The following is a 25742-nucleotide window of genomic DNA, read 5'->3' on the forward strand; positions in this document are numbered from 1 at the left end:
TTACCATTTACTACAACATGGATGAGCCTAGAGGATATTATGCTAAGTGAAATAAGTTAGATAAAGAAAGACAAATACCATATTATTTCACTTACATGTGGAATCTAAAAGAAACAAAAACAAAAACAAAACAGAAACAGACTCATGCAGAAACAGATATAGAGAACAAACCAATAGTTTCCAGATGGGAGGGCCTTTGGGGGTACTGGGTGGAAAAGGTGAAGGGATTAAGAAGAACAAATTGTCGTTATAAAAACAGTCATGGGGATATAAAGTACAGCATAGGAAATATAGTCAATAATATTGTAATAACTATGCATAGTGCCAGGTGAGTACTAGACTCACGTTTGGGGTGATTGCATCGTGAGTTATTTAAATGTATAATTGCTATGTTGTACACCTGAAACTAATATTGTTGTATGTGAACTTTAACTGAAAAATACGTGTTTAAAAAAAAGTAAAGCATGAGAGGCACAGGTTTCGGGAGGCAGAAATCTCTGCTGCTGAGGACATCGCAGGAGGCCAACTGGAGGAGTTTCTAGTTGAACTGGTTTTTATGAATGTGTAGAAGTGTGGAGTGTAAAGATATTAATTGTGTTGCTTGATTTTATAAGGATTAAGCTAGTAGTGGAAGAAATATATTAAACCTCCCCTGTGAACCTAGTATTTTGTAGATTCTTTCAGGTGTGTTCTCATTTGCTAGGCAAGTTATAGACTCATAAAAATGAATATTTTTTGATTACAGTATAGTTGACATACAATATGACATTAGTTTCAGGTATACAACATAGTAATTCTACGTATACCTTATGATGTGATCACCATGAGAAGTCTAGTAACCATCTGCCACTGTATAAATTTATGATATTATTGACTATATTCTCTGTGCTGTTCATTATATTCCCATGACTTATTTATTTTATAACTGGAAGTTAGTGTCTCTAATTCCCTTGAATCTTTTTCACCCATCTCCCCTCTGGCAACCATCAGTTTGTTCTCTGTATCCATGAATCTGTTTCTATTTTATTTTGTTTGTTTGTTTTGTTTTTTTAGATTCCACATATAAGTAAAATCATATGGTATTTGTCTTTCTCTATCTTACTTACTTCACTTAGCATAATACCCTCTAGGTCCACTCATGTTGTTGCAAATGATAAGATTTCGAATAACAATTGCTGATGATGTGGAGAAAAGGAAACTCTTGTGCACTGTTGGATAGTATTGCAAATGGTGCAGCTACTGTGGAAAACAGTATGCATGCTCCTCAAAAAATTAAAAATAGAACTACCATATGACCCAGCAGTTCCACCTCTGGGTTTTATCTGAAGGAAATGAAAACTAATTTGAAAAGATATATGTACCCCAATGTTTATTGAAGCATTATTTATAATAGTCAAGATATGGAAGCAATCTAAATATTCACCAATAGACGAATGGATAAAGAAGATGTGATACATATATTCCATTGTGTGTGTATGTGTGTGTGTGTGTGTGTGTGTGTATATATATATATTTTTTTGTATATATATGGAATATCATTTAGCAATAGAAAAAGAAAAGTGAATATTTTTTAATCTCCACAGATTAATTCCAGCCACTTATACTTCTCTTTCTACCATTTTGATGAGCATATTAGCTCCCCCTCTTTTCCATTGCAGAATTGAAAGGGGAGGATTAGATAAAGGGAACAAGAAAATACGAAGGAGGAAAAGGTAATTTAGAAGAAGCTGACAATGAGGAAGGGGGAGAGAATAATGACAGATGAGTGTATGATATTTCTTGAATCTGTCAGTGATTCTTTCTTATCCACACCCATTTTTCTGGGTTCTTCCCTACTAGTCTCAGCAGGGCTGCCTAATGTCTCTTGTAGCCTACTTTTATCCATCCTAAACACTGTTGCTAAATGAATCTTCTTAAATCAACGCTTTTCCTCTTTTAGCAATTCACAGTTGCTTTCAGAGCCCATGACAATTTGGCCTCAGCATCCTGTTCTAGTTTATGCCTTCTTTCCATTCACCTATTTATTAAACAAACATTTAGTGAAAAATGTACAACATGAATTTTCTAGTCTAATTAGGCCACTCTGCTCTCTATACATTTGTAAATATTCTTTGTCCACTCCTTACCTCCATAACTTGCTACTCAATGCCTTTTTCTAATCTACCACTCTTACACCCACAATACTTCAGGGCGTTTTATTTTATTTATTTATGTTCTCCAAATTTCCCAGAGAACCTCCTTACATATAACACACCTTCAATAAACATGTTAATTAAATGACTTGATAATTAAAGAAATGAGCAATTATACAATAAACCGCTTAGAGAAATACAGGTACTTGAAGCAGTAAGGAAGAAAACTAGTTAAAGTTTAACATTAAAAAATACTTCATTGTAACTAATTACCTGTTTGTTGTATGACTTTTTACTCAAAGTCTGTATTGACCGTCTCTCTACATATCGACCATTGCAATCAAATGATGGATGTATTAGAAGATTATGTATCTTTTTACTCTTTTCACACACTTTAGACATTCAAAAATAATATCAGATTTGTTTTTAAGAGAGAAAAAAGGGCATATTTATCAAAGGCAATATTAACCTTAGTCATTGAAAAAATACATATCTCATGTAATGATTGTTTCTTTTACATAACATCATTTATTGAAGATTTGCTATGAGCAGGACTGTGTGAGGTGCTATGTGTCACAATGCTTAAGGTCCAGTTCTCAAAAAGGAACATAAGGGTAGTTGACACCAAGACTTTCACATACAAGTTAAGAGTGCAGTAAGTAATGCAGTATGTTCTAGAGGCTGGAGAAGTCGAGAAGATGGGTATGAGGCTTGAGCTGAGCCAGGAAATAAGAGCTGAATACAAATAAGAAAAGGAAAAGGCAAAGACTGAGGGAAGGCAGGGACGCCCTTCTGCTGAATTTAGAATTTTTTAAATTTGATTATCTTACAGAAGTGCAAGATACCAAAGTGGTTCTAAAGCAGCCATGGAAAAGTGTGTGTCCTATGTCTTAGAACTTTAGTAGCCATGACGGTCCATGTGTTAATTATCTGTTAAAACAATTATTGAACTAACCAAGGCACCAGTGGCCTAATCTTCCTGAATACATAGATATTTGCCATCATTACTCTGGGGCCATACGAATGACAACGCTAAAGAGCTGCAACTGCTTTGCAGACATTCTTCAGTGAATTAACATAAGCTCTGAACTAAGTAGGTGGCAAATGTGAGACCTGCTGACAGGATGCTGTCACAGAGATGAAGTTATCTGTCTTAGGGGTTGTTCTGGTCCAGGGAGATTGGGAGAACATCTACTTAACTTCATGGTTAGAATTTCTTTCACTTTACCATAATCATCGGGTGCCTGAGATCTCCTCAAGGACAATGTCTTAGTCGTCTCTGAGTCCACAATTCCTAGTCCCAGCGCTTGGCAAATACAGGGGTGGGAGGTGGGGTAGGAAAGTGCTAAATGAATGTTTGGAGGGCTAACGAATGATGGATAAAGGAAATGAAGGGGGTAAGTAATAGTTTGCTTATCTATATTTCCAAAGCCCAGGGAGAATTTTGGTTAACTGCACGGACAAATATATGAACAGATGATGCTCTATCTACACCTAGGAGATTGGATTAAAAGGAGCAACAGAAGGAGCCCGTGCAGGCCTCTGCATTGTGACCATGACAAGCTTTGCTTGGGAACTGCTTGTCCTTCCTCCCTTTTCTTTATTTTACCCTTCGTTGTGCTATTGAACAAGTAAGGCCTGAGATGCAAAGTTGCAGCTTTCAGTAGTCCTGAACCCTTTAAGTGTTTTCCTTAGAAACTGAAGTGGGAGTCATGGGAGCAGAAAACAAATGAGTTTCCATTGTTTTGGAGTAGGGAGGAGCATCATGAAACTGGAGCAAAGCTCACACACAACGAAGGCTGGGTATGTGGCCTGGAGATAGACGTTATTTCATCAATAATTGTTGCAGTTTCTGTCTGAAAGTAGAAAAGTAATTGAAAGTAGAAAAAAATATAAATGAGAAATATGATTTAAGTAATCAATTTTTGTGGAGTTTTTCATCGATAGTTGATTATTATTCAACCCTATTGTCTATTTTTACTGTTTTTCTAACTTTCTACTTTGACCGCTTTATAGGATTGAAACAAACAAAGCATACATGAGAGTATGTCTGACTAAAGCAATACCCAGATGCTATTAGCCATTTCATTCCTGAACCATGAGTTGGGACAACTTTGAACTTCATCAATATAAATATTCCACTAGTATATTTTTATTTCTTGATGTCAAAGTTAATTATAATTACAAATGGGCCTCTTACCTGTTTGGCCAGTAGAACTTGCAGATATTTGGGACTTATCTTCCTCATGTAAATATCACCCTACGGTTTGGTTAGTCATTCTTAAATGCAATGTTAAACTGATTAAAGTGAAATTCGAAACCAAAACGAAGCCAGTTTCAGTCAGCTTTGAGACTATGTTGACTTCTGATAAAAATAAGGCACCGGAAAGTCTATGGCCAGTTTTTCCAGTTGGAACAAAAGCCTCTAAGATTCAGGAGCCAGTCCCAGTTAAACCTTTATGCCACAAACCATTGTAATTTCCAAGCCTCAAACCCTCCATCTCTTACATTTACTTCAAAAATCTGGGTTGTTTCTAAATTTGAGACACATAAATGAGGTTGAGACTTACCAATTGATTGCCATCATCTTTTTGATTTAAATTCTTTTTGTTGTTGTTGTTTTCTGTTTTGCCCGATAATAGGGAAATAATAAATTTTCCATTTGTGATCTTATTTGACCCAATGTAAAGGTCTCTCTGATTTAAATACTTCTGTCCTGATGTTATGGGCATCCTTAACACACCTGAGTTATATCATCATCATTATTGTGTCTCTATATTTATTATACAGTTGTTTTATAAAAGAAAAATCATTCTCTGCATGTAGACTTGAAAAGTGCAGAAGTCCCAACGTAGGACCAAAACAGGATTAGCAGTGGTGTATTACATAATGTTCAACCATGGCAACACCCTCTCTGAGCAAAACTTCACTGTCAACATTTCTTTGTGGAGCCCAGAAGCTGTGCTTGTTGTTTTCTGCTTTCCTACTGACCTTTTGGGAAATTTTCTTTCCTGATGGAATTGTCATTCTGTCACAGGGAAAGACAACAGAGTAATGTAAAATGGTGACTGGCTCAGGCTGGCCTGTCTGTGGCACTTTCAGTAAATTTTTTTTCTCCTGATTTAAAGGGAAGCATTCAAAATAACTGAATATATTAAATGTATAGTTTTAAAAGTTATAGTTCATCAAGTCCTTTTAAAAAGCAGTATAAAAATCATTGTACCTTTAAATTTTTTATTTTTGTTATTGTTTGTACTAGGTATACATTTCGACAATAACAAAAAAATCCAGTTAAGTTTGGACAAGAGAAACCTGGTATTCTACCAGAATTTTCCGGGGCCATTTTGTCTGCCCAGGAGAACTCTGGATGTCACTTCTGGTGACAGAGGTGGGGTGGTCAGCCCATTCTATTGCTAGCTGCTGAAATTATAAGAAAGATTTTCTTCATTTTGAATCAATATTGTTTTTCTGTAATGCCCACTATTGTGTCTTGACTTATCAACTATTTCAACTCTCTTCTTACCTTTTTATACATCTCTTGCCCTTTTAAGCCAAAGGTACCCTGTCTTTACTTGCTCATTCTGGAGCTAACCATTCACAAAATATATTTCTTTTCAATGTTCCATTAGATGCCACTAGATGAGGTAAGACCTGTGATTGTAATAACCACATTACCTAACAATTAATAGCATTCACTAAATATTAGTTACATTTTTATTTTTAAAATATCAATATAGTGCACAGGAAAGCACAAGGCTTTGAAATCCAATAGATCTTGGGCTCTAATTTTCACTTTTCTCAGTCTGTGTTCTCAGATTAAATAAAATAAATAAATAAATAAATAAAGTTATGACAAAACCCAGTTACGAAGTTGTGTTGAGGATTATCTGTGCCCATATCCATAAAGTACCTAGCACAGTTTCTAGTGCATAGTATTTGCTCAGTAAATATTAGTCTCCACACACAACACATCCTTCCCCAACCTCACCTCCCGTGTGTGTAATCCAGAATAACAGTGTAAACAGAAAAAAGGAGCCTTGGCTTCCACCTTTGCCTTCAAGTGCCACGACCTTGGACAAATCACTTTACCTCCTTGCATGTTTCCCTACCAAGTAGTCCTATGTCTATTTCAAAAGTTTGTCGCAAGAATCTAATATTGTTATTGCTGGTAGTAATCTATCAGTGAATAATTGCTGAATGAATGAGCCAGTCCCTCACTCCTCCCTCCCCACACTGGAACAGGGAGGAAAAGCCTAACAAACTCGATATTAAAATCGGTCCACGTATATTTATGGAAACATGCACATATGGGAACATTTGCCTGATCAGTGCAAATCCAGGCAAACACTCTCACATGAACATTTGGCAGAAGAACCATTGACTCACTGCTGATATAAACACTACAAAGGTTCAGAATCCCAGAGTTATAGTCATCAATGACTGACACTCTTCCTTTCATTTCTTCCAGGAATTTCTATTACATCACAATGTTACGTGATCCAGTGTCTCGTTACCTGAGCGAATGGAAACACGTCCAGAGAGGGGCCACGTGGAAAACCTCCCTCCACATGTGCGATGGGAGAAGCCCCACCCCGGATGAGCTGCCCACCTGCTACCCTGGGGATGACTGGTCTGGGGTTAGCTTGCGGGAGTTCATGGACTGCACCTACAACCTAGCTAACAACCGCCAGGTGCGCATGCTGGCTGACCTCAGCCTGGTGGGCTGCTACAACTTGACTTTCATGAACGAGAGTGAAAGAAACACCATCCTGTTGCAGAGTGCAAAAAACAACCTGAAGAACATGGCTTTCTTTGGGCTCACAGAATTCCAGAGGAAGACACAGTTTCTCTTTGAGAGGACATTCAACCTCAAGTTCATCTCTCCCTTCACACAGTTCAACATCACGCGGGCTTCCAATGTGGAGATCAATGAGGGTGCCCGCCAACGCATTGAAGAGCTAAACTTCTTGGACGTGCAGCTTTATGAATATGCAAAGGATCTCTTCCAGCAGCGCTACCACCACACCAAGCAGCTGGAGCACCAGAGGGACCGGCAAAAGAGGCGGGAGGAGCGGAGGCTGCAGCGGGAGCACAGGGGCCATCGGTGGCCCAAGGAGGACGGGAACACAGAGGGGGCAGTCACTGAGGACTACAACAGCCAGGTGGTGAGATGGTGACCCCCTGCCCTTTCCTCCCTCTGAAGGGGGGATGAGCAGGAGCACCGACCTCGTGTGGCATTACCGTGGAGACTGCTGGGACTGGTGGGCCATTCTGAGGACATCTGGCTGTATGTGGCTTGATTTGGACACCTGCTTCCTCTTTGTCTTCATCTTTCTCCAGCTGGAGATGATCAGTCTTGTTCTTCTTTTTTTTTTTTTCTGACATTTTTCAATCTGTGATATTAAGTAGGGTAGGAATACATCCAGTATAGACCACTTTAGAAGGTCAAAGAGAGAAGCACCAAAAAGGAAACGGTCTGTGCAATCTCCTTTGCAGCAGCATAGGTTATAGTTTGGGCAACTGGAACCCACAGAGGCACACATGAAAAGCCAAATTATGGCTTGGATGTTCTGCTGAAACCAGTCTGTTTCGTACTGTCTCTGTAATGGAAATATCGATCTGTTTAGAGAGAGAGAAAAAGAAGTCCCTTTCAGCCCTTTGATGAGGTTTTAGGCCAACCCTCACTTTACTGTTGGCTGTCACCTTGGAACTCTATTTGAATGTGGTTTAAATCATGAGAAGAGTAACGTGTTTTGTTGCTGTGGTCTTTTAAAACAAGATTACCCTGCTATTGACCATCACTAGAGACTCACGTCCTACAAAGCCTTGTAACTTAGCCCTGAGCTATGCTTCCTCCCTCAATTTTAAGGAACGGAGAGTAGATTCAGGACAGGGGTGCCTGTGGCCCTGATAAATGAACCTTGGTAGGGGCATTTAGGAAAAAGTGTGCTTATTAACTAATGCCTAAGAAGATCACACTTTACCAAGTTTTATTTTCAATATGAGGAACGAATGATAAGGGGGGCAAATGCAGGAAGATAACTATATGTCCAACATTTCCAAACCAGCTTTAGAACCTTACTTTTTAAAGAACATTTCTGAGTTTTATCTGTTTGGAGCAGTCATCGTCTTTGATATGGTACTGCCAGGTTTGAAATTCTTCTATCAGAGAGGAAAAGACATTTTAAAAGAATTTGGCCTGAAGAATAGGAGCTTAGCTAACAGGTATAAAAAATATATTTGAGATCCATAAGTTAATAATAATTTTGATTTAGGCCAGGAGACGTGGAACACAATGGGATGAATTTTAAAAGAATCTACCTCCCCAAATCTTGAATATTTCTAGGCTGATAACTTTTTCTTCCCCACATGGTTTTTACCTGTTGTTAGACTGGCTACAGCTTATGAATCAGACTAGAGTGTATAAAACTGAACCAAAAAATGTGTTGCATTGTCAAGTGCTTCTGATTTTCACCTTTTCCCAACCAGAACTACAATAACACATTTTTAAGTAATAAGAGGAGAAGTACAGAAAAAGAAATTGAGAGCCCTTCCCTAGCATTCGCTAGGAGGATCAGAGTGAGTAAAAATTCTCACAACAGATTGATCTGATCAATCCTCTCAAGGAGCCGAAGGCAAAATGAGTGAAACCCCTAAATCAGATTGAAAAGCCTATTTCATTGATATATAACATGTTTGATGTTTAAGCCAGCTTTGTATAAGCCACATCTCAGCCTCTAGAATACTCTCTCTGGGGTTGAGAGTCAGTCAGCCTGGAAGCATTCGTGGAGTGGCTGCCTACACAAAAGGAGCCTAGTGGCTCCATCGAAGACAGATCTAGAGAAGCCGCCTAGATCCTTCTCTCACTACCCTTGGTTTCATCTGTCCAGTGAGAGAAGACATTATTGGGGACCTCCCTTGTGCCAAAAACTGTGAGAGGCCCTTTTCATACTTTAAATCTATTCACAACAATGTATATATTACTAGTCCAAATTTCGTAGATGAGAAAAGTGAAACCCACTGACAGTAAGTAGCTTCCTTGTGGATTATACACTAGATCTGGCCAACTGCAAAGTGCAAGCTCTTTTTACTCCATCGTGTTTTCCATATGAGATAAAAGTTTCCTGCCAATCATGCAAGAATCCAGCTGTTATTGACCAGAGGGTATGTCTCTGTCCCACAACTGTGACAGCACCAAGCTGGCAGTGACCCAGAGCCGTGCTGCCCCGGGTGAGGCCAGCCCTCTCCACACCACCAACCCATCAATGAGCTTGAGAGTGTAATGACTTTTTAGGCAGTTGTACTTTTTGAGCCATATATGAGGGTGAGTTAAAGGGGCCAAGTAAATATTGCTTGTTGGTTGGTAGAGATTAGGTTTACAAAATATTAATGTTTCTTTTTCCAATAATTTTTTCCTAAGATAGGAAGGAAAGGAGGATTGCAACTGGGATTAATAAGCAGCTCACTCTCTATCTTCACATTTTGATATTAAGATATAATGTTCGGCCTAGAATAGCAGGGCTGCAAATTATCCTTCTGCCTGCCACTGTGACACATAGACACACAGACACACAGACACACACACACACACACACACACACACACACGTACACATGCATGCACGCATGCACTTATAATAACGATCCAGTGTTTTGTCATGTGAAAAATCAAACCAAGTTAGAAAGCATTTAGATTGTTTCTTTTAAACTCACTTTAAATTTTTGGCAGAGATTTATGCATAGCTGAGACTCGGAGGCAGCCTCTGCTAACTTCACACTGTTCCTTAGACACCTCGGGATTTATATTAAAAGGCTCTCTGCGGCCTTGCTGCTAAAGGCGTGATATATGGTGCTCCACTGGAGACCAGATATCAGGTTGTTCAGAGGAGAAACCATCTCTTCGTGTTGGCCTGAGGCCGGTGCTGAGCAAATTAAAAAAGACCGACAAGGGCTTCCTTCCTCATATCATTTCATTCTAAAGCAGCACACTTGTCATATCCCTGGGGTCCTATGTTGATAGAAACAAGAGGTAGGGATGCAGTTTGTTCTCTGAAAATTGACTGCACACCTACGTGCTGTGAGGCTTGGGGAAGTGATGCCAACAGAAGGCACCTGGGCCTAAAGATCCATGGGAAGTCAGCAGCCTTAAGATCCCAAACCAAATCAATTTCAGATACATTAGTGTTAAAAGCCCAAGAAGAAAGAAACAAAATTCCCCAGGGAGTTCCCCATCCTGTTGACTCCCGCAACTCCCTGGGAGACATTACTTTCCTTCTCTTGGCAATAGCAGCCCCAGTAACCAGATTGGGATAAGGCATCTGTGTGTGTATCTGTGTGTGTGTTTAAATTATTATTATTATTATTATTATTATTATTATTATTATTATTGACTAAGATACATACTATCTATTCTACTTTCTCATTTTTTGGCAGTCTCCTCTTGGTAACTGGAGAAAACTTGCCCTGAGAATTATTTGGGTTCTCTTTCTAATAATTAATAATATATAGCAATTAGTGCTAGGCAACAGTTAAGAGTAATCATGTGTGCTATTAAAAATTATAACAATGTGTTTTTTTCATCTAAAGGAGGTAACTTTGTCATAAACAGTTTGATCAAATGTTTGAAATATGAAGATTTATTCAAAAATCTGTCCAGCGATAGTATAACTATGGGGAAGAAGGTTTACCAGATAGACCTAGCAAAGAGGTGAACATAGATCATTAACAAATAAATATGTCTATTGGATAGGATTCCCATTTGGCTGCTTTAGCAGAGAAACTCAAAATAATAGCTAATTCAATAAGATTGAAGTGTTTGCTTCTTCACTTAAAAGACACACTGGTTGATAACTGGGTGTGTGACATTCATTGCCAGAAGCCCAAGCCCTCTCTTGTTGCAATTTCATCCTAATGTGTAGCTTCCATCTCATGGTCCAGGATGACTGCTGCAGCTCCCATCATCTCATTTACATTTAAGACAGCAGAAAGGAAATGGACAGCAGTTGCATATGTCACTTCCAGTCACATCTTGTGGGCTAGAACCTAGCCATTACCTACATTTAGCTGCAAAGAAAGCCAGGAAATGTCTTTATTATTGGCTGCCATGTGCCTTGATAAATATGAGGGTTCTATTAGTAAAGAAACAATGTGAAAATTAATACTGATAAAAACTATCAGTCTCTGACACAAAAGGGAATTGAAAAATATTTCAAGTGCTTTTCAATGTCATCATTTTTGTCATATGTTTTAGAAAGAATAAGATTAAAATTCATTACTTCGTGTAGTATTTAATGCTTTTCAAAACATTTTTATATTTAGTATCTCATTGATCTTCGTGCATTCTTTATGTTAAATAGACCTCTATTCATTACTCATTGGATAGTTTGATATGGAGATTCAAACTATCTCCATAAGAGATAGTTTGAAAGATTTCCCAAAGATCCTAATTTACTAACAAGAAAGTTGTTCAGAGCCCTAGTCTTTGGACTTCATAGTCTTTCCTACTACTTTATGCAGCTCAGCATCAGTATTGGGATTGGGAATTGCAAGAATATGAAATCTAAATCTTTATTGATTTGTATCTTTCCTTATCCTCTCATGGAACTGCAGTGACTTAGATGATGCCAAGGAGACTGGTAGAGTTGGTGTTTAACACCCTGCCTCCAGTGAAGGAGTCTGTTATTAGGAGTGAAACAGCCAAAAGATGGACAATGTTGTAGGGGTGATCAAGCAGCACTGGTACTCAAACACCTCTTGCTGGATGTCCACCCCATCCAATCCAAAAACTATTCAAGATGAAGGCCGAGGGAATGTGCTCACATCTCCTGAAGGAAGCTTAGTGTTAGAAATATTTAGACTCAGTACCAGCCTGAACAGTGAAGCTTAAGGGGTGATCAATAGAACTCCTGCTCTAAAAATTTTCCTTCCTCTCTACCTCTTCTCCAGGTCCCTGGAATTTTATTACCAACTTATTGCTTTAGTTCTTAAAGGATTTTTTTTCTTTTGGTGCTAAATGAGTCTCTTTGCACATTTGCAAGAGGAAATGATTTAAGCTGTCATAAGCTAACATCACACAGGGAGTTTATCTGATTCCTTTCTAACCATGACCTCTAGCTGAGAAGAAGGTCCTGTATAATGAGATCATGCAGAGGTGGGGGTTAGGGAGAGACAGGGTAACTACAGAAAAAAAGTAAGGCTCATAAAAAGGCAGCAGATTTTGCAAAGGCGGAAAGATGAGGAATTAAATATGTGCTAGAAATTATTGAAAAATAGAAAATAACTAATATACAGCTTCTGTCCTCAAGAACAAGAGCAGTCTGAGGACTGTAATTCTTTGGCCATTTAAAAGAGCAGGAAAGGGCATGAGGCTCCTGAGATAGGACCAGAGCATTAAGACAGTTTTAAGGACTGAAGTAAAGGCCAACAGAGTTGGGTCAAATAGAAAGCTGGGTTGAGCACAGGCAAAGAATACCCTGATCTGACCACAGCTGTGTCTCCAAGGTTTTCCTTTCTCATAGTTATTGTATCTCCACCAGTCACAAGAACTCCAACTGAAAGTCTCCAGTCCGGATATCAGGGTTGGCTGAGGTTGATGGCTCCACCCAAGTGTGTCACCTCTGGGGAACATGCAAAGGTTCTTTCTCCAAGGCACTTTCAGCTTTTCTCCTCATCCCCTTCCTCCATCTCTACTGGACATAAGCCTGCTATTCTCTCACCACGTTCACCTGGACACATCTGAACTGATTCTCTAACACTTTGAATTAACCCACTGGGCAAGTTGGCCAGGGGAGTTCTGAAACCTGTGTGTTTTGTAGCCTAATGATGGAATGCACATGGACCCATCTTCATGACACATTAACAGAACCAACTGACCTTTCTGAGGTGCTGAGATTTCCAGAGGACTGGCCTCACGATGAACACCAGCAACACATCCAAGAAAAATGCCCCCGAACTTCCAGGCAAGGATTCAAGGTAACCAAACAACTCTGGATCTGAGAACATGAAAGCACACGTTTCTTAAGCTCGTGTTCTAAATTGTCTATGGAAAAATCTGTACAGTCATCCTTTGACACGTTACGTGGAACCTCTATGAGTTCCATGGTCTGCTGTACCGTGGGAACTAACTCATCAAAGGGCCAGATGTCAGAGCGGAAAACCCGCAGTTCTTGCCAGGGAAAACTGTGTTCTGAGGAAGCAGAGTTTGTGTCATTTAATTATTGTCACATTTGTCTCCCACCAAGTTGTCGTTATTTTTTTTTTTAAATCATGTGATCATCTTTTCTTTCCTTCTTTTTTTCCCCCCAGAATCAATTTCTGGGTTTTCCTTGCATTATTTTTCATTTAGTGTATCAAAGATGAAAAATGTTGGAAAGAAAAATCTGGACTTTTGTCTGGTGCCCCATTTTAGATGTAAAGATAGTTATTCAATAGATAGTAAATTATTTCTCTTAAGAGATATTTCCTTTTGTTTCTGTGCAATAATATGTATGAACTTGGGTACTAGGAGATTGTATTGTGACATTATCAATCCTTATTGCTATTTAAAAATGATAGTTTGTAGAACTGAGGATTTCCATTGATGTGAAGCACAATTTAATGAATAAGTTAACATATTAAACTGTTGTGGTGTCAAGAACAATTGTTTTTCCCCTGTGATTTTCTTAGACATTTTCGCAAAATAAGAAAAGTTGGTTAAACACTTTAAGGGGTTTATAGAAATTGAATCCACAGGATCAGCTTTGTCAAACTCAAAAAGTCCATGCTTTGGATACAAATGTGGTTATTGGATGTGAAACTTTAAAAACATGAAAGACAAAGAAAATATAGATTGAAACAATTTAAAAGCTCTGAGGCCAGGATAGATTTCACAGGCTCTCAAACACATAAGCTTCTAAAATCATGGTTCTCAGTAACCCTCCCCATTCATTGCACATTCCCGCACATTGACATTCACTGTGAAATGTGGAAAAGCAAGCTAAAGATGAAAGGATGAGGAAATGATTTGGGGAAGAGTGGTGGTAGAGAGAAACAGGAGTTGGAGCAGAGGAATTTGGAACTCAGTCTAAAAGGAAAAAAAAGGGAGGGAGGAAAGGGAAGAGAGAGAATGAGAGAGGCCGTGGGAGAGGGTGCGGGGAGGATGGAAGAGAAACAACAATGAACACTGATACGGATCTGTTCATAATTTCAAAGTGTATCGTTTGTCAGATTTTTAAAAATGTATCGTTATGGCGCGAACGATTCTAAGACCCGCGGAGCCAATCGAGATTAATTATGAGCCTTTATTAGCCGACCGGCAACTGACTCTCTACCACGCAGGGTTAGAGGGGATCAGCCCCGAGCTTCCAGAGGAGGCAGCTTATAAAGCCTCCTACTACATCCTTCAATAAGCAGATTACAAGAAGCAGAAGTTAGCCGTTAACATTTTGTACAAAGATAAATGTATCCGGGGAATTCTCAGATCAAACAGGGCCTAATAGACAGTTTTATCATCTTCACCTTGGAATGTTGCACTTCTCCTGGGCTAGCGCCTGGAGATATCACCTCCCTGAAACGGGAGAATTTCCACTTTTACATTCCTCACTGGTTTTCGAAGGGAAATCAAATCATTGATTCTCTGACTTGGAGTGGTTGGTAGTTTGTTCTGAGAACCATGAGTTTTACTGCCCGTACCCACCTTTTGATATAGGCAGTTATCCAATTATAATTAAACCTGCGAGAATCTTATCTTGAGAGGGTCTCCTGTTGTGCGGACACGCCATCTCTCAGTCTCTGGTGGTGGTTGAGCAGCCTTGATGCGGGTGTGATGAATCCAATAGTGTCTCCCAGCAACTTTGACCACAGTGGGAGTGGTGAGGATGACAGGAAATGGTCCGTCCCAGAGGGGCTCAAAGGCAGCTGGCTGTATCTTCTTTACCCAAATCTAGTCACCAGGAGAGTGGCTATGAGGTTTACGTGACTGTCTAGGGCTCTCCCGGGTGGCGGAGACTAAGTGTTGAATCTCTTTTCTTGCCAAGTGTAGTGCCTGTAAGGACTTAAATAGTGAGAAATTGTGAATTTCAGTCACCTTTTCTACCCCTATCTTGGGTAGGAGAGGTGGCGGTCTCCCAAACGTGATTTCATATGGGGTGAGGCCTTGGAGGTAAGGGGTACATCTCACCCTAAGAAGGGCAAAGGGGGGGAAGGCTCACCCAGTCCTCGCCAGTTTCAAGTTTAAACTTAGTTAAAGTTTCTTTTAATGTCCTGTTCATTCTTTCTACCTGGCCTGAACTCTGTGGTCTATATATACAGTGTAGTTTCCAATTAATACCTAACATTTTGGCTAAGATTTGACTTGTTTCGGTGATGAACGCCGGGCCATTGTCGGACCCCAGTGTTAATGGCAAGCTGAATTGGGGTACTATTTCTGATACTAATTTCTTAGCTACTACCTGAGCAGTTTCTCTCTTAGTTGTGAAGGCTTCAGTCCATCCTGAGTAGGTGTCAATGAACACAAGTAGATACTTAAATCCAGAAGTCCCAGGGCTTACTTCTGTAAAATCTAATTCCCAATGTTCTCCCGGGGCTTGGCCCCTGAGTCTTGATCCAATTTGTACTTCAACAGGAGGCCCAGGGTTAACTTGGGCGCAAATATGACATCTTGTTGTTACCTCTTTGGCAGTTTTGTGTAGCCCTGGGATATAATAGTCTCTTTTCAAAAGTTCGATTAACTTTGTCCCTCCTAGGTGGGTGCTCTGATGGACTAGTGAGACTAGTTCTCAACCTAGGGGCACCGGGTACTAGGGTGCGTCCATCCAGGAGGTGCATCCACCCATTGGGTCCTACTACCCCCTTTAGCTTACTGCATAATTGAAGTTCCCCCGGGGTGTAGACGGGTGAGTCTGAGAGCGTTCTGGGGGGCAGAACTGGAAGAATGTCAGTGGGCCCCACTGGTTTTCGGGTGGCTTCCTTTGCGATTTGGTCAGCAAAGGCATTGCCCCGGGCTACCTCAGACTCAGTTCTCTGGTGACCTGGACAGTGTATGATAGCTATTTTCTTAGGCAGCCAGATGGCTTCCAGGAGAGCTAGGATTTCTTCTCTGTTCCTAATTTCCTCCCCCCCCTGAGGTGAGTAATCCTCTCTCTTTATAGAGTGCCCCATGAATATGTGCAGTGGCAAAGGCATACCTGCTGTCTGTATAGATGTTAAATGTGTTCTCCTTACCCCATCGGAGCGTTTGGGTCACAGCGATGAGTTCAGCTCACTGAGCTGATGTTCTGTGGCTCAGGGCCTGAGCCCAGATGACAGTCCCTCTGGTAACTACTGCCACCCTAGCATACCTGACTCCCTCTGCGATGAAGCTGCTTCCATCGGAGTACAGTGTGGCATCCGGTTGTGGCCATGGGATGTCAGTCAGGTCTGGCCTGAGGCAGGTGATGTTATCTAAAGGCTCAAGACAATCATGTAATGGCTGTTGAGGGTCATCATCAGGCAAAAGGGTGGCTGGGTTAAGAACAGAAGTTTTCAAGAATTGTACTTGTGGGGGGTTAAGGAGAAGAACCTGGTATTGAGTGATCTGTGCATTTGAAATCCAATCACCAGGGGGGCTGCGGAGCATGGTTTCCACCGCATGGGGGGCTATAATCTGGATAGTCTGCCCTAAAGTCAACTTCAGTGCTTCTTCGGTGAGGATAGCCGTAGCCGCAATGGCCCGCAAGCAATTAGGCCACCCTGCTGCAATGCAGTCCAGTCCTTTGGAGAGGTATGCAACGGGTCTCTTCCATGGTCCTAGAGTCTGGGTGAGGACCCCCTTCACTATGCCTCTAGTCTCAGTCACAAAGAGTTGGAACGGCTTGTCTAAAGTAGGCAGAGCCAAAGCAGGGGCTGTAGTCAAGGCTGTTTTTAGGGCTTCAAAAGCCTCTTTTTCTTCTTTTCCCCAACTCAAGTCCTCACACTTTCCCCCAGTGCTGGCATACAGGGGCTTGGCTAACTCTGCAAACCCTGGAATCCAGAGCCTACAGTAGCCTACAGCTCCGAGAAACTCTCGGACCTGCCGCTTAGTGGTGGGTTGGGGTATTTTTAAAATGACCTCAGTTCTGCTTGATGACAGAGTCCGGTGGCCTCCCTGCAGCTTATACCCTAAATACGCTGCCTGGGATGTGCAGAGTTGAGCTTTCTTAGCGGACACTCGGTATCCCTTAGCCTCTAATTCTTGTAATAAATCTTCAGCGGCCCGCTTACATTCTACATCTGTTGTAGCGGCTAAGAGTAAATCATCCACATATTGTAGAACAGTCTCTGGATGTCTCTGACGAAAGTCAACGAGGTCCCGGCTCAGGGCCTCGTCAAACAATGTGGGAGAGTTCTTAAACCCCTGTAGCAGTCTAGTCCAAGTCAATTGTCCTGAATACAGTCTATCAGGGTCCTCCCATTCAAATGCAAATATTGGTTGACTCGCCTTTGCTAGGGGGAGAGTGAAGAAAGCGTCCTTTAAATCAAGGACACCTGGTGGCTAGGCGGCAGTTGGCTCAGGAGAGTGTACAGGTTGGGAACAGTGGGATGTATGATCTCAACCCACTTATTTACTTCTCTGAGGTCCTGTACTGGCCTGTAGTCTTAGGTACCCGGTTTCAGAACTGGAAGCAGTGGGGTATTCCACGGCGAATGACAGGGGACTAAGATCCCTTCGTTCAAGAGCCTCCGAATATGCACCAGACTTAGCCTTCTGACTGATGCGGTACTGCCTTACGCTGATGGGCTCGGCAGAACTCAGTAGGGTCACAACAATAGGAGACTGATGGGGTGCCAATCCGGGTGGGTTAGTCTCAGCCCACACCCGAGGGATCCTGCACTGCAGTTCTTTTAACAGTGATGCATTAGGGGAAGGATTGAAAACAGGCTCCTCCAATAAAAGGTATTCTTCAGAGAGAGGGCAAGTGAGCATTATTGCAGATGGAGTGGCCCCCAGAGTTAATTCAGTGTGTCCTTCCTTAAAAGACATGGTGGCCTATAATTTTTGTAGTAAGTCTCTCCCCAGCAAGGGGTACGGGCATTCAGGCATAACCAGGAACGAATGAGTGATGGTCCCTTTTCCTAGGTAGGTAATTCTGGCCTGGGTGCAAGGGTAAGATTTCCCTTGTCCTGTGGCTCCTTGTATTAAAGTCTTTTCTTTAGATAGGGCACCTTGGGTATTCTGCAAAACTGAGTAAGTAGCCCCCGTATCCACTAAAAAGTCGGGTTGGCCCCCAACTTGCAATGTTACCCTGGGCTCCCGGGGGCTCATAATGTAGGAGCCCTGACCTCCTCATTCTGCATCCTCCAACATAATGAGTGGGGCCTTTTTCCCTGGGCCCTGGCCCTTTTCGGGGCACACGTTCTCCCAATGTCCTTTCTTCTTACAGTATGCACATTGGTCCTTCTCTAAGTTACTCCGACCCCGGTCCGCCTTTCCCTCGGGACGTCGGCGTGGCCCTCAGCCCGTCCCGGCGGGCCGGGCGGCCCCGTGACTTATCCTGTCCAACAAACATAACCTTCTGGACATCATCCCTGTTGTTGAACACCTTCTGGGCAATCTCAAGAAGCTTAGATAAGTTCTCTCCCTCAAACCCTTCTAGTTTTTGTAATTTCTTTCTGATATCTGGGGCCGACTGACTAACAAAGGCTAGATTAATGGCTCGCCAATTATTTGGATCCTCCAGGTCAATGAGAGTACACAGTTTATAAGATTCTAGTAACCTCTCTAAAAAATGCTGCAGGTGACTCATCTTTAGTCTGAATAACCTCACTTACCTTGGATAAATTGACTGGTCAGCGAACCGCTGCCCGGAGGCCTTGGAGTAACAACTGGAGATACCTCAGGAAAGCCTCCTTACCTTGATCTGTGTTGGGATTTCAGTCGGGTCGGGTGCTGGGAAATACAAGTTGTACCCATGTGGGGTCAGTGGTGGGCTGCCCAGTGGGGTCCGAGACCCCTTTTGCAGCTTCCCTTAGAATGCGTTCCTTCTCCTCTGTAGTGAACAAAACCTATAAAAGCTGCTGGCAATCATCCCACGTGGGTTGGTGGGTGAAAAAGATGAATTCTAAAAGGGAGGTCAAGCCTTGGGGTTTTTCTGAGAAGGACGGAGTTTGCAATTTCCAATTATACAGATCCCTAGTTGAAAAGGGGACATACACCATGAAAGAGGTCTGGGTGTCTCTCCCAGGTGGGGCTATCTATCAGAGAGGTGCCAGGACAGCTGCAGGTTGCAACGAATCAGGGATGGGGTCAGGATCCTGTGGAGGGTAGTAGACAGCCCCCGTCTGAGTGTGTTGTGGGCTCCGAAGAGGGGCTGCCTCCCGAGAATCAGGAGGCCTAAAGGGGTTACCAGGAGAGCAATAGGGAGGGGTATTGAGGATCTCCGGATCCTCCGGAGGTGCCTGTAGAACAGGTTCAAAGGATTTCTGAGGTGCCGGAGTGCTCCTTGGCTCTGCCAGAAGAACAGTATGAGAGGCAGGCGCCAGCAGAGAGTCAGCCACTGGAGAGTCTGACTTACTCTGACAATCTTTCAGATACTTAGGAGCATCTGACACAATGTCTAGCCAAACATCTATGTATGGGGCCTGATCAGGGTAACCAGGATTCCCATAAACAACACTTCTGACTCTGAAGGCAGTCTGCAAATTGAAGGAAACCTCAGATGGCCATCCAACTCCGAAGGTCGGCCAGCCTACTTGGCAGAGCCTCTGGAGATTCAACAGAGTGACTGACGACCCATAACCTCAGGCACGTTGCCTGAAATCCTTAAAATTGTCCACAAGGCACCGCAAGGGAGTGGGCTTAGAAGAAGCCTGTCCCATGGCGATGAGGATGGATGTGAATGAGAATAAAAGTCCTGTGAAAGATAAGAATGTTAGACAAGGTCCACTTGGTGACTAGGTGGCCACTCGGGCAGTGCTGTAGCAGCAAGAAACCCTGCAAAAAGAAGAATTAATAAACTAAAAAGAATAACAAGAAAAATCACAAGAGACATTCAGAGACCAGAACAATCAGACAATGAGACAAACTTGACGGAAACCAAAGTAAGTAAACTAATGAGGACCAAGGCAATAGGAGGGTAACAGTACATTCAACCGGTCCGGACAAACATACACAATACAGGCAGACAAAACAGACTACAGGTAACACGAAACGCTAGCGTATCAGAAACTGAAACCGAAACAGGTCCTGGGTCAGGGTCTGATGTCTCAGACCTGACCGTACTAGGGAAGTTGTGCCGCGTCCAGCCTTCCACTAGTTCTCAGGGCCCACAGACAGAAACAGGTCTAAGAGGACTCTTAGACTAACTCACCGGTGAGACTGGATCAGAAGGCTCGCGTCCAATTTTCAGAAATGTTTGTCCACCGGTTTCTCTGATCTAGGGCTGCCAACATCCGGGGCTGAGGAACGTCTCTCAGCGGCCGCCCCTTGGACGCGGTCATGCCCCACTTGGAGCGACGGGGTTGTGGGTCTCGGAGGAAACTCCCCTTCTCTCTCTGGGGAGGATCTCGCTGGGGCCTCCAAATGTTATGGTGCGAATGATTCTAAGACCCATGGAGCCAATTGAGATTAATCATGAGCCTTTATTAGCCGGCCGGCAACTGACTCTCTACCACGCAGGGTTAGAGGGGATCAGCCCCGAGCTTTCAGAGGAGGCAGCTTATAAAGCCTCCTACTATGTCCTTCAATAAGCAGATTACAAGAAGCAGAAGTTATCCATTAACGTTTTGTACAAAGATAAATGTATCCAGGGAATTCTCAGATCAAACAGGGCCTAATAGACAGTTTTATCATCTTCACCTTGGAATGTTGCGCTTCTCCTGGGCTGGCGCCTGGAGATATCACCTCCCTGAAACTGGAGAATTTCCACTTTTACAGTATGACCAGTCCTTATAGTATAAACAAAGAAAAAGTTAATAAGTTGACATATTAAACTGTTGTGGTGTCAAGAACCATTGTTTTTCCCCTGCGATTTTGTTAGATATTTTTGCAAAATGAGAAAAATTGGTTAAACACTTAAAGAGATTTATGGCAATTGAAACACAGGATCAGCTTTGTCAAACAAAAACTTCTAGTACAGAAAAGTTCCTTTATTTAAAAATCTCTTGAATGATGCAATTTATTGTTTTCTTTTTATTCTTTAGAAGTGGGATTAGTGGGTGCCTTCTTTGCTTATAGTTTAGTGAGATTTGGAGCCTTAGAAAAATGTTATTTGACCATATCCCTCTAACTAGTGGGAATCATATGCAATAGGAATTTGACTTTAGAACAATTGAAGTAGGCATAGAAAAGGCTCCAAAAGACAATGGAAGTTAAATCACAAAGACAGGTGTAACACACACACACACACACACACACACACACACACACATATTTGGGGAGCTTTTCTCTTCCCAGAAAAATCTCAGATAAATTAAGAGGACTAAGGAACATGCAAGATTTACTTTTTCCATCTATTCTCCTTGAAAATAGTGTTAAATATAAGATCGAAAAAAATGTAAAAAATATTATTGAAAATCTCTCAATATGGTAATGCTTCACAATCACAGTTTTCATAGAAAACATAAATTTAAAAATTAATGGAATCTAATTCAGTGTAACTATTTACGGACTTTATAAACAACGTCAATTGTTTTTATGATTACAAAGTAGTGATCTTAGATAATTTCGAAAATACAAGCTACTAAAAAATCCATACATTTTAGAGCCAAATCCTGATATTATTTTGATCTATTTCTTTTCATATTTCTATGCCTTAGCAATTAGAATAAACTTTTAAATAACAAATGTTTTAAGAAATTAGAATCATACAATCTATGCAATGTAAATACATATATTAACATCTCAATGTCCATTCTTTGAAAACATCATTTTAATAGCTGCATATAATTTTATTATTTGCATTTATAGGGACATTCCGGTCATTGTTGATTTCCCCACTAATATAAATAACACTGAAATGAATATATTTGTATGTAGTAGCATCCATGTTAGTGTCTGTACATCTGTTGGAAAGAAGACAGTGGATCACTTGGTTGTATCTTCCTAATAACTCCAAAAGAAAAAAATATTCGAGAGTATCAAAATTACATAGATGTAGCTAAATGAATTGTGAAAAAAAAAATTGAAAGGAAAGTTATCCATATAATCAAAGAAAATTATCTGTATCTCTCCAGAACCACCTTTCTGGCCCTGCACTAAAGGTCTCATTCCCCCAAGCTGCTGGGAATGTTGGCTGCTGCCTAACAGCTGTCAGGCTGTCTCTCTCAAGGACTTGCCCTCCTGCAATCACGCCACCTTTTGGGGCCAGGCCATATGGATGACACTGTTGTGGAGGTAAAGGCCAGGTCTTTTTATTGGTGATATCTCAGCTCCAAAGAACCCTATAGGGTCAACTGAAGACTTCATTGCAAAGCACCCTGGTTCACTTTCTGCCTCTGACCCTCCTGTGGTCCTGGTCCTCACCCCTCCCCAGGTCGTTTCCAATCAATGTTACACACACACACACACACACACTGCACACACACACACACACACACACACACAGCGCCACCACACTCTCCTCTCCAGGGACCTAGACTTGCCCAAGTTCTAGCCACCACAGCCTTCTGCTGAGTTTCTTTTTTGTTCTAGCGCCTGCAGATTTTCCTTCCTGTCTTTGAGCTCAGCTATGTTTTGAAAAGTTATTTTGGCATATTTTGTCCAACATTTCTACTTGTTTATGGCTGAAAGAGGAATCTGTATTAGCTCAGTCTGTCGAGTTCCTAGTAACAAGTCTGCTCTCAAATTTTTAAATCTCCTTCGATTCTGTGTTTCCGTTGCTTTTTCATTATTCGGCACTTCATCACATTCTTTCTATTTCTGGACTCCTGATTTTCACAATTAACTTTCACTCCTTTTCTATTTTGGGGGACTTTTCTCTCTGTTTGCTTATATCTTTCATAAACCTCTCTCTATATATTCACTCCTTTTAATAATATTTTTCTTCTATTTATGCTTATGTTTTATATATTTTACTTTACCTTTCTAGTTCTTAATTTTTGTTTTCAAGTTTTAATCTTACACTTATGCTTGAATTTTTCCTTTTAATTTTTTTAATTTATTGTTTTCATACTTATATTTCATTGATCCAATTTTTTATCTTTTATTTTAAATCTCACCAAATCTATCTTTTAATGCTTAACTTTTTGTTTTTATTAACAGTTTGTCTTTATATTCAGTTTCTCACTGTTGGTTGTAGCCATCTCTTTTATTTTGAAACAAACTTACTTTATTCCTATTATTTTCAATCAACATGTGCTCAGGTGATTCTGCCTGCACAATTTCTACTTTCTGAACTATACTTGGGTTTCTATGGGGCTTTGTGTGTTCTTATTTTTGTAAAAATGTCATAGATACATGAAAAGAATATATGAATTACATTATTAAATTATGCATATGAGAGATATCTAATGTGAATATAAAGTAAACATACAACTGTATTACATATATATCTTTGTATATAATTATTTAAATTATAATACATATACATAAGCATATAAATTAAATATTTATCCTCAAAGACAGTGCACACTAAAATCTCACACTATAACCATGCTTGTATCATTTCACCATAGTTTTTAATTTATATATTTTGGTGATTTGTTAGTGTTTATGACTTGTATTGTTTTTTAATGAGGCTAAAATTTTCAATATAAAATGACCCCTTTTGTATCATTTAATGTTTTTTTCTTTAAATGCATCTTTCATTTTAATATTATTATCAACATTTATAATTTGCGATAAAAATGTAGTCTGAGTATTTGTCTTTTAGTTTGAAAATTGTTGATTTATAGATTACTACCTTCTGTTGCTTTCGTGTTGGATGATTTTTATTATTTATGCCGCTTCTCTGTTTTATATTCTATTTTGATAGGCTACAATTTCTTTGGAACTAATGTTAAGAATGCAGCCATATTTGTTTGACTTTTCTTTGTAGAATTTGAAGATATTTACATTTATATGCTTTTCTCATTTATTTCCAGTTGTTTGTTTCAATTCCCTGAAGTAACAAACCTGGATTAGAAATAATCTGGGACTTTAGATTCATATTGTTATTGCTGTTTTTATACTGTTATTATAGTAAACATTGTAATTATATCAGAAGAAGAGGAGAGAATAAAAACTAGGCAAATTGTTGATCTCATCCTAACGTTGAAATACTGAGTTACTTTTAAAGTCAAAACCCTCACACTTCTGGGTGATGCTTGTATATTTGATCATTTAAATTATTCAAACAATTGTTCCATGCGAAATATGAAGATATAAAGATAAAGAGGAAATTAGGACCACACGAATTGGTATTTGAAACCATGAGGACAAGCTAGCTTTCAGGATGCCATCAGTTCCTGTCAATAATATGTTTGTTCAGTGAGGAAAAAACTTAAAATTTTATCAGGACTCTAGAAATACAATTGTTTTCAAGTTTAATTTATAAATAACTAAATCCATCATAATGTATGCAAAAGAGGGGAAGCAGAATGAAATGGTCTTTTGTAAAGATAGCAAGAATGTCTTAAGATTTAAGAATATAATTTTAAAATATTTGTAAGATACTGCTCCCCATGTGAAAGTAGAAGCAGAACACTATGTATGGGCTCAGTCACCTCTGAAGAGCCATGATCCTCTGCTAACGCTGTTATTTCTTTTGCTCTCTAGGAGAGAAAGCCATCTCTTAGGTGAGATACTGAAATTTAGAAAAGATGTTCAGTATATTCAGCATCATACTATGATGTTGTATATCATCGTGTTATTATTTGCCAATTTTACTCAAAATCATTGGAGCAAGATTTCATCAATTTTCAGCAGTCCCAAAAGTCAGATTACCAAGCCTTTTGTCCTGCATAATAATTTCTATGACTTGGTAGAAGGTCAGGAAAGGTTCCACAATATCTTTTCTACCTTCTAAAGTTATAACCCAGAATGATGATAATTTTACTCTTTTTAATGTCTTCTTTATTTTTATTATTCCTTTATCTTTTAATTCTAAAAAACATTCACTAAGCATTTTCTGTGAACCAGGCACAGGGCTAGATACTGAAGTTAGAAGAATAGGGTCCTTCTGATTCTGAACACTGTAATGTTTTCAGCAATCTCTTTACCACCCAGAGTCCAAATGACAGATACCCTAGAAAACACTCTGGCCTTACTTCCAGATATACCTTATGGAATCTCTTCAAGCTCAGTCATGTACACACTACCTTTCTTGTCTTGTGTTGTATACAATTTATTCCAGATTGGCATTTTTCCTCCATTCTCAGACACTCTCAGCCTGGACAGTCATCCCTGCTCCTTGTCATGACCCACAAGCACAGACCAGCTCTATCCAACCCCATGCCCACCTCAGCATCCTGGCATCCAGCCCTCACATAGGCCTGGGCTCCTGGCTGCCCACCATTGAAGTGCAGGGGCTTCCATCACCCTTTTTGATCCTAAACTCTAGACATAAGACTCTGAAATTTAAGGACAACTTCTGCCTATCCACCATTGTTTAATAGCACTCAGCCTGGCACATAGTAGACAGTATGTATTGGATGAATAAATTAGTAGGTGAAAGAATCAATAAGGGAATTATTCCAACAC

At 40.4% G+C, this 25742-nt stretch overlaps 1 protein-coding gene across 2 annotated transcripts in view; it reads left to right on the forward strand.

Annotated features, from left to right (window-relative positions):
- The window catches only part of HS6ST3 (heparan sulfate 6-O-sulfotransferase 3), a 570512-nt gene extending 562633 nt beyond the window's left edge, over positions 1-7879 (forward strand). For both annotated transcript variants that reach the window (XM_039837969.1, XM_039837975.1), the window contains one exon: positions 6601-7879. In XM_039837969.1, the coding sequence (XP_039693903.1) occupies positions 6601-7309 (709 nt within the window). In that variant the 3' untranslated portion in view covers positions 7310-7879. The remainder of the gene's footprint in view (positions 1-6600) is intronic.
- The last annotated feature ends 17863 nt before the right edge of the window (positions 7880-25742 follow it).

Source organism: Pteropus medius, unplaced genomic scaffold (genome assembly GCF_902729225.1).
Source record: "Pteropus medius unplaced genomic scaffold, Ma_sr-lr_union100, whole genome shotgun sequence".
In the NCBI taxonomy this organism is placed as follows: Eukaryota; Metazoa; Chordata; class Mammalia; order Chiroptera; family Pteropodidae; genus Pteropus; species Pteropus medius.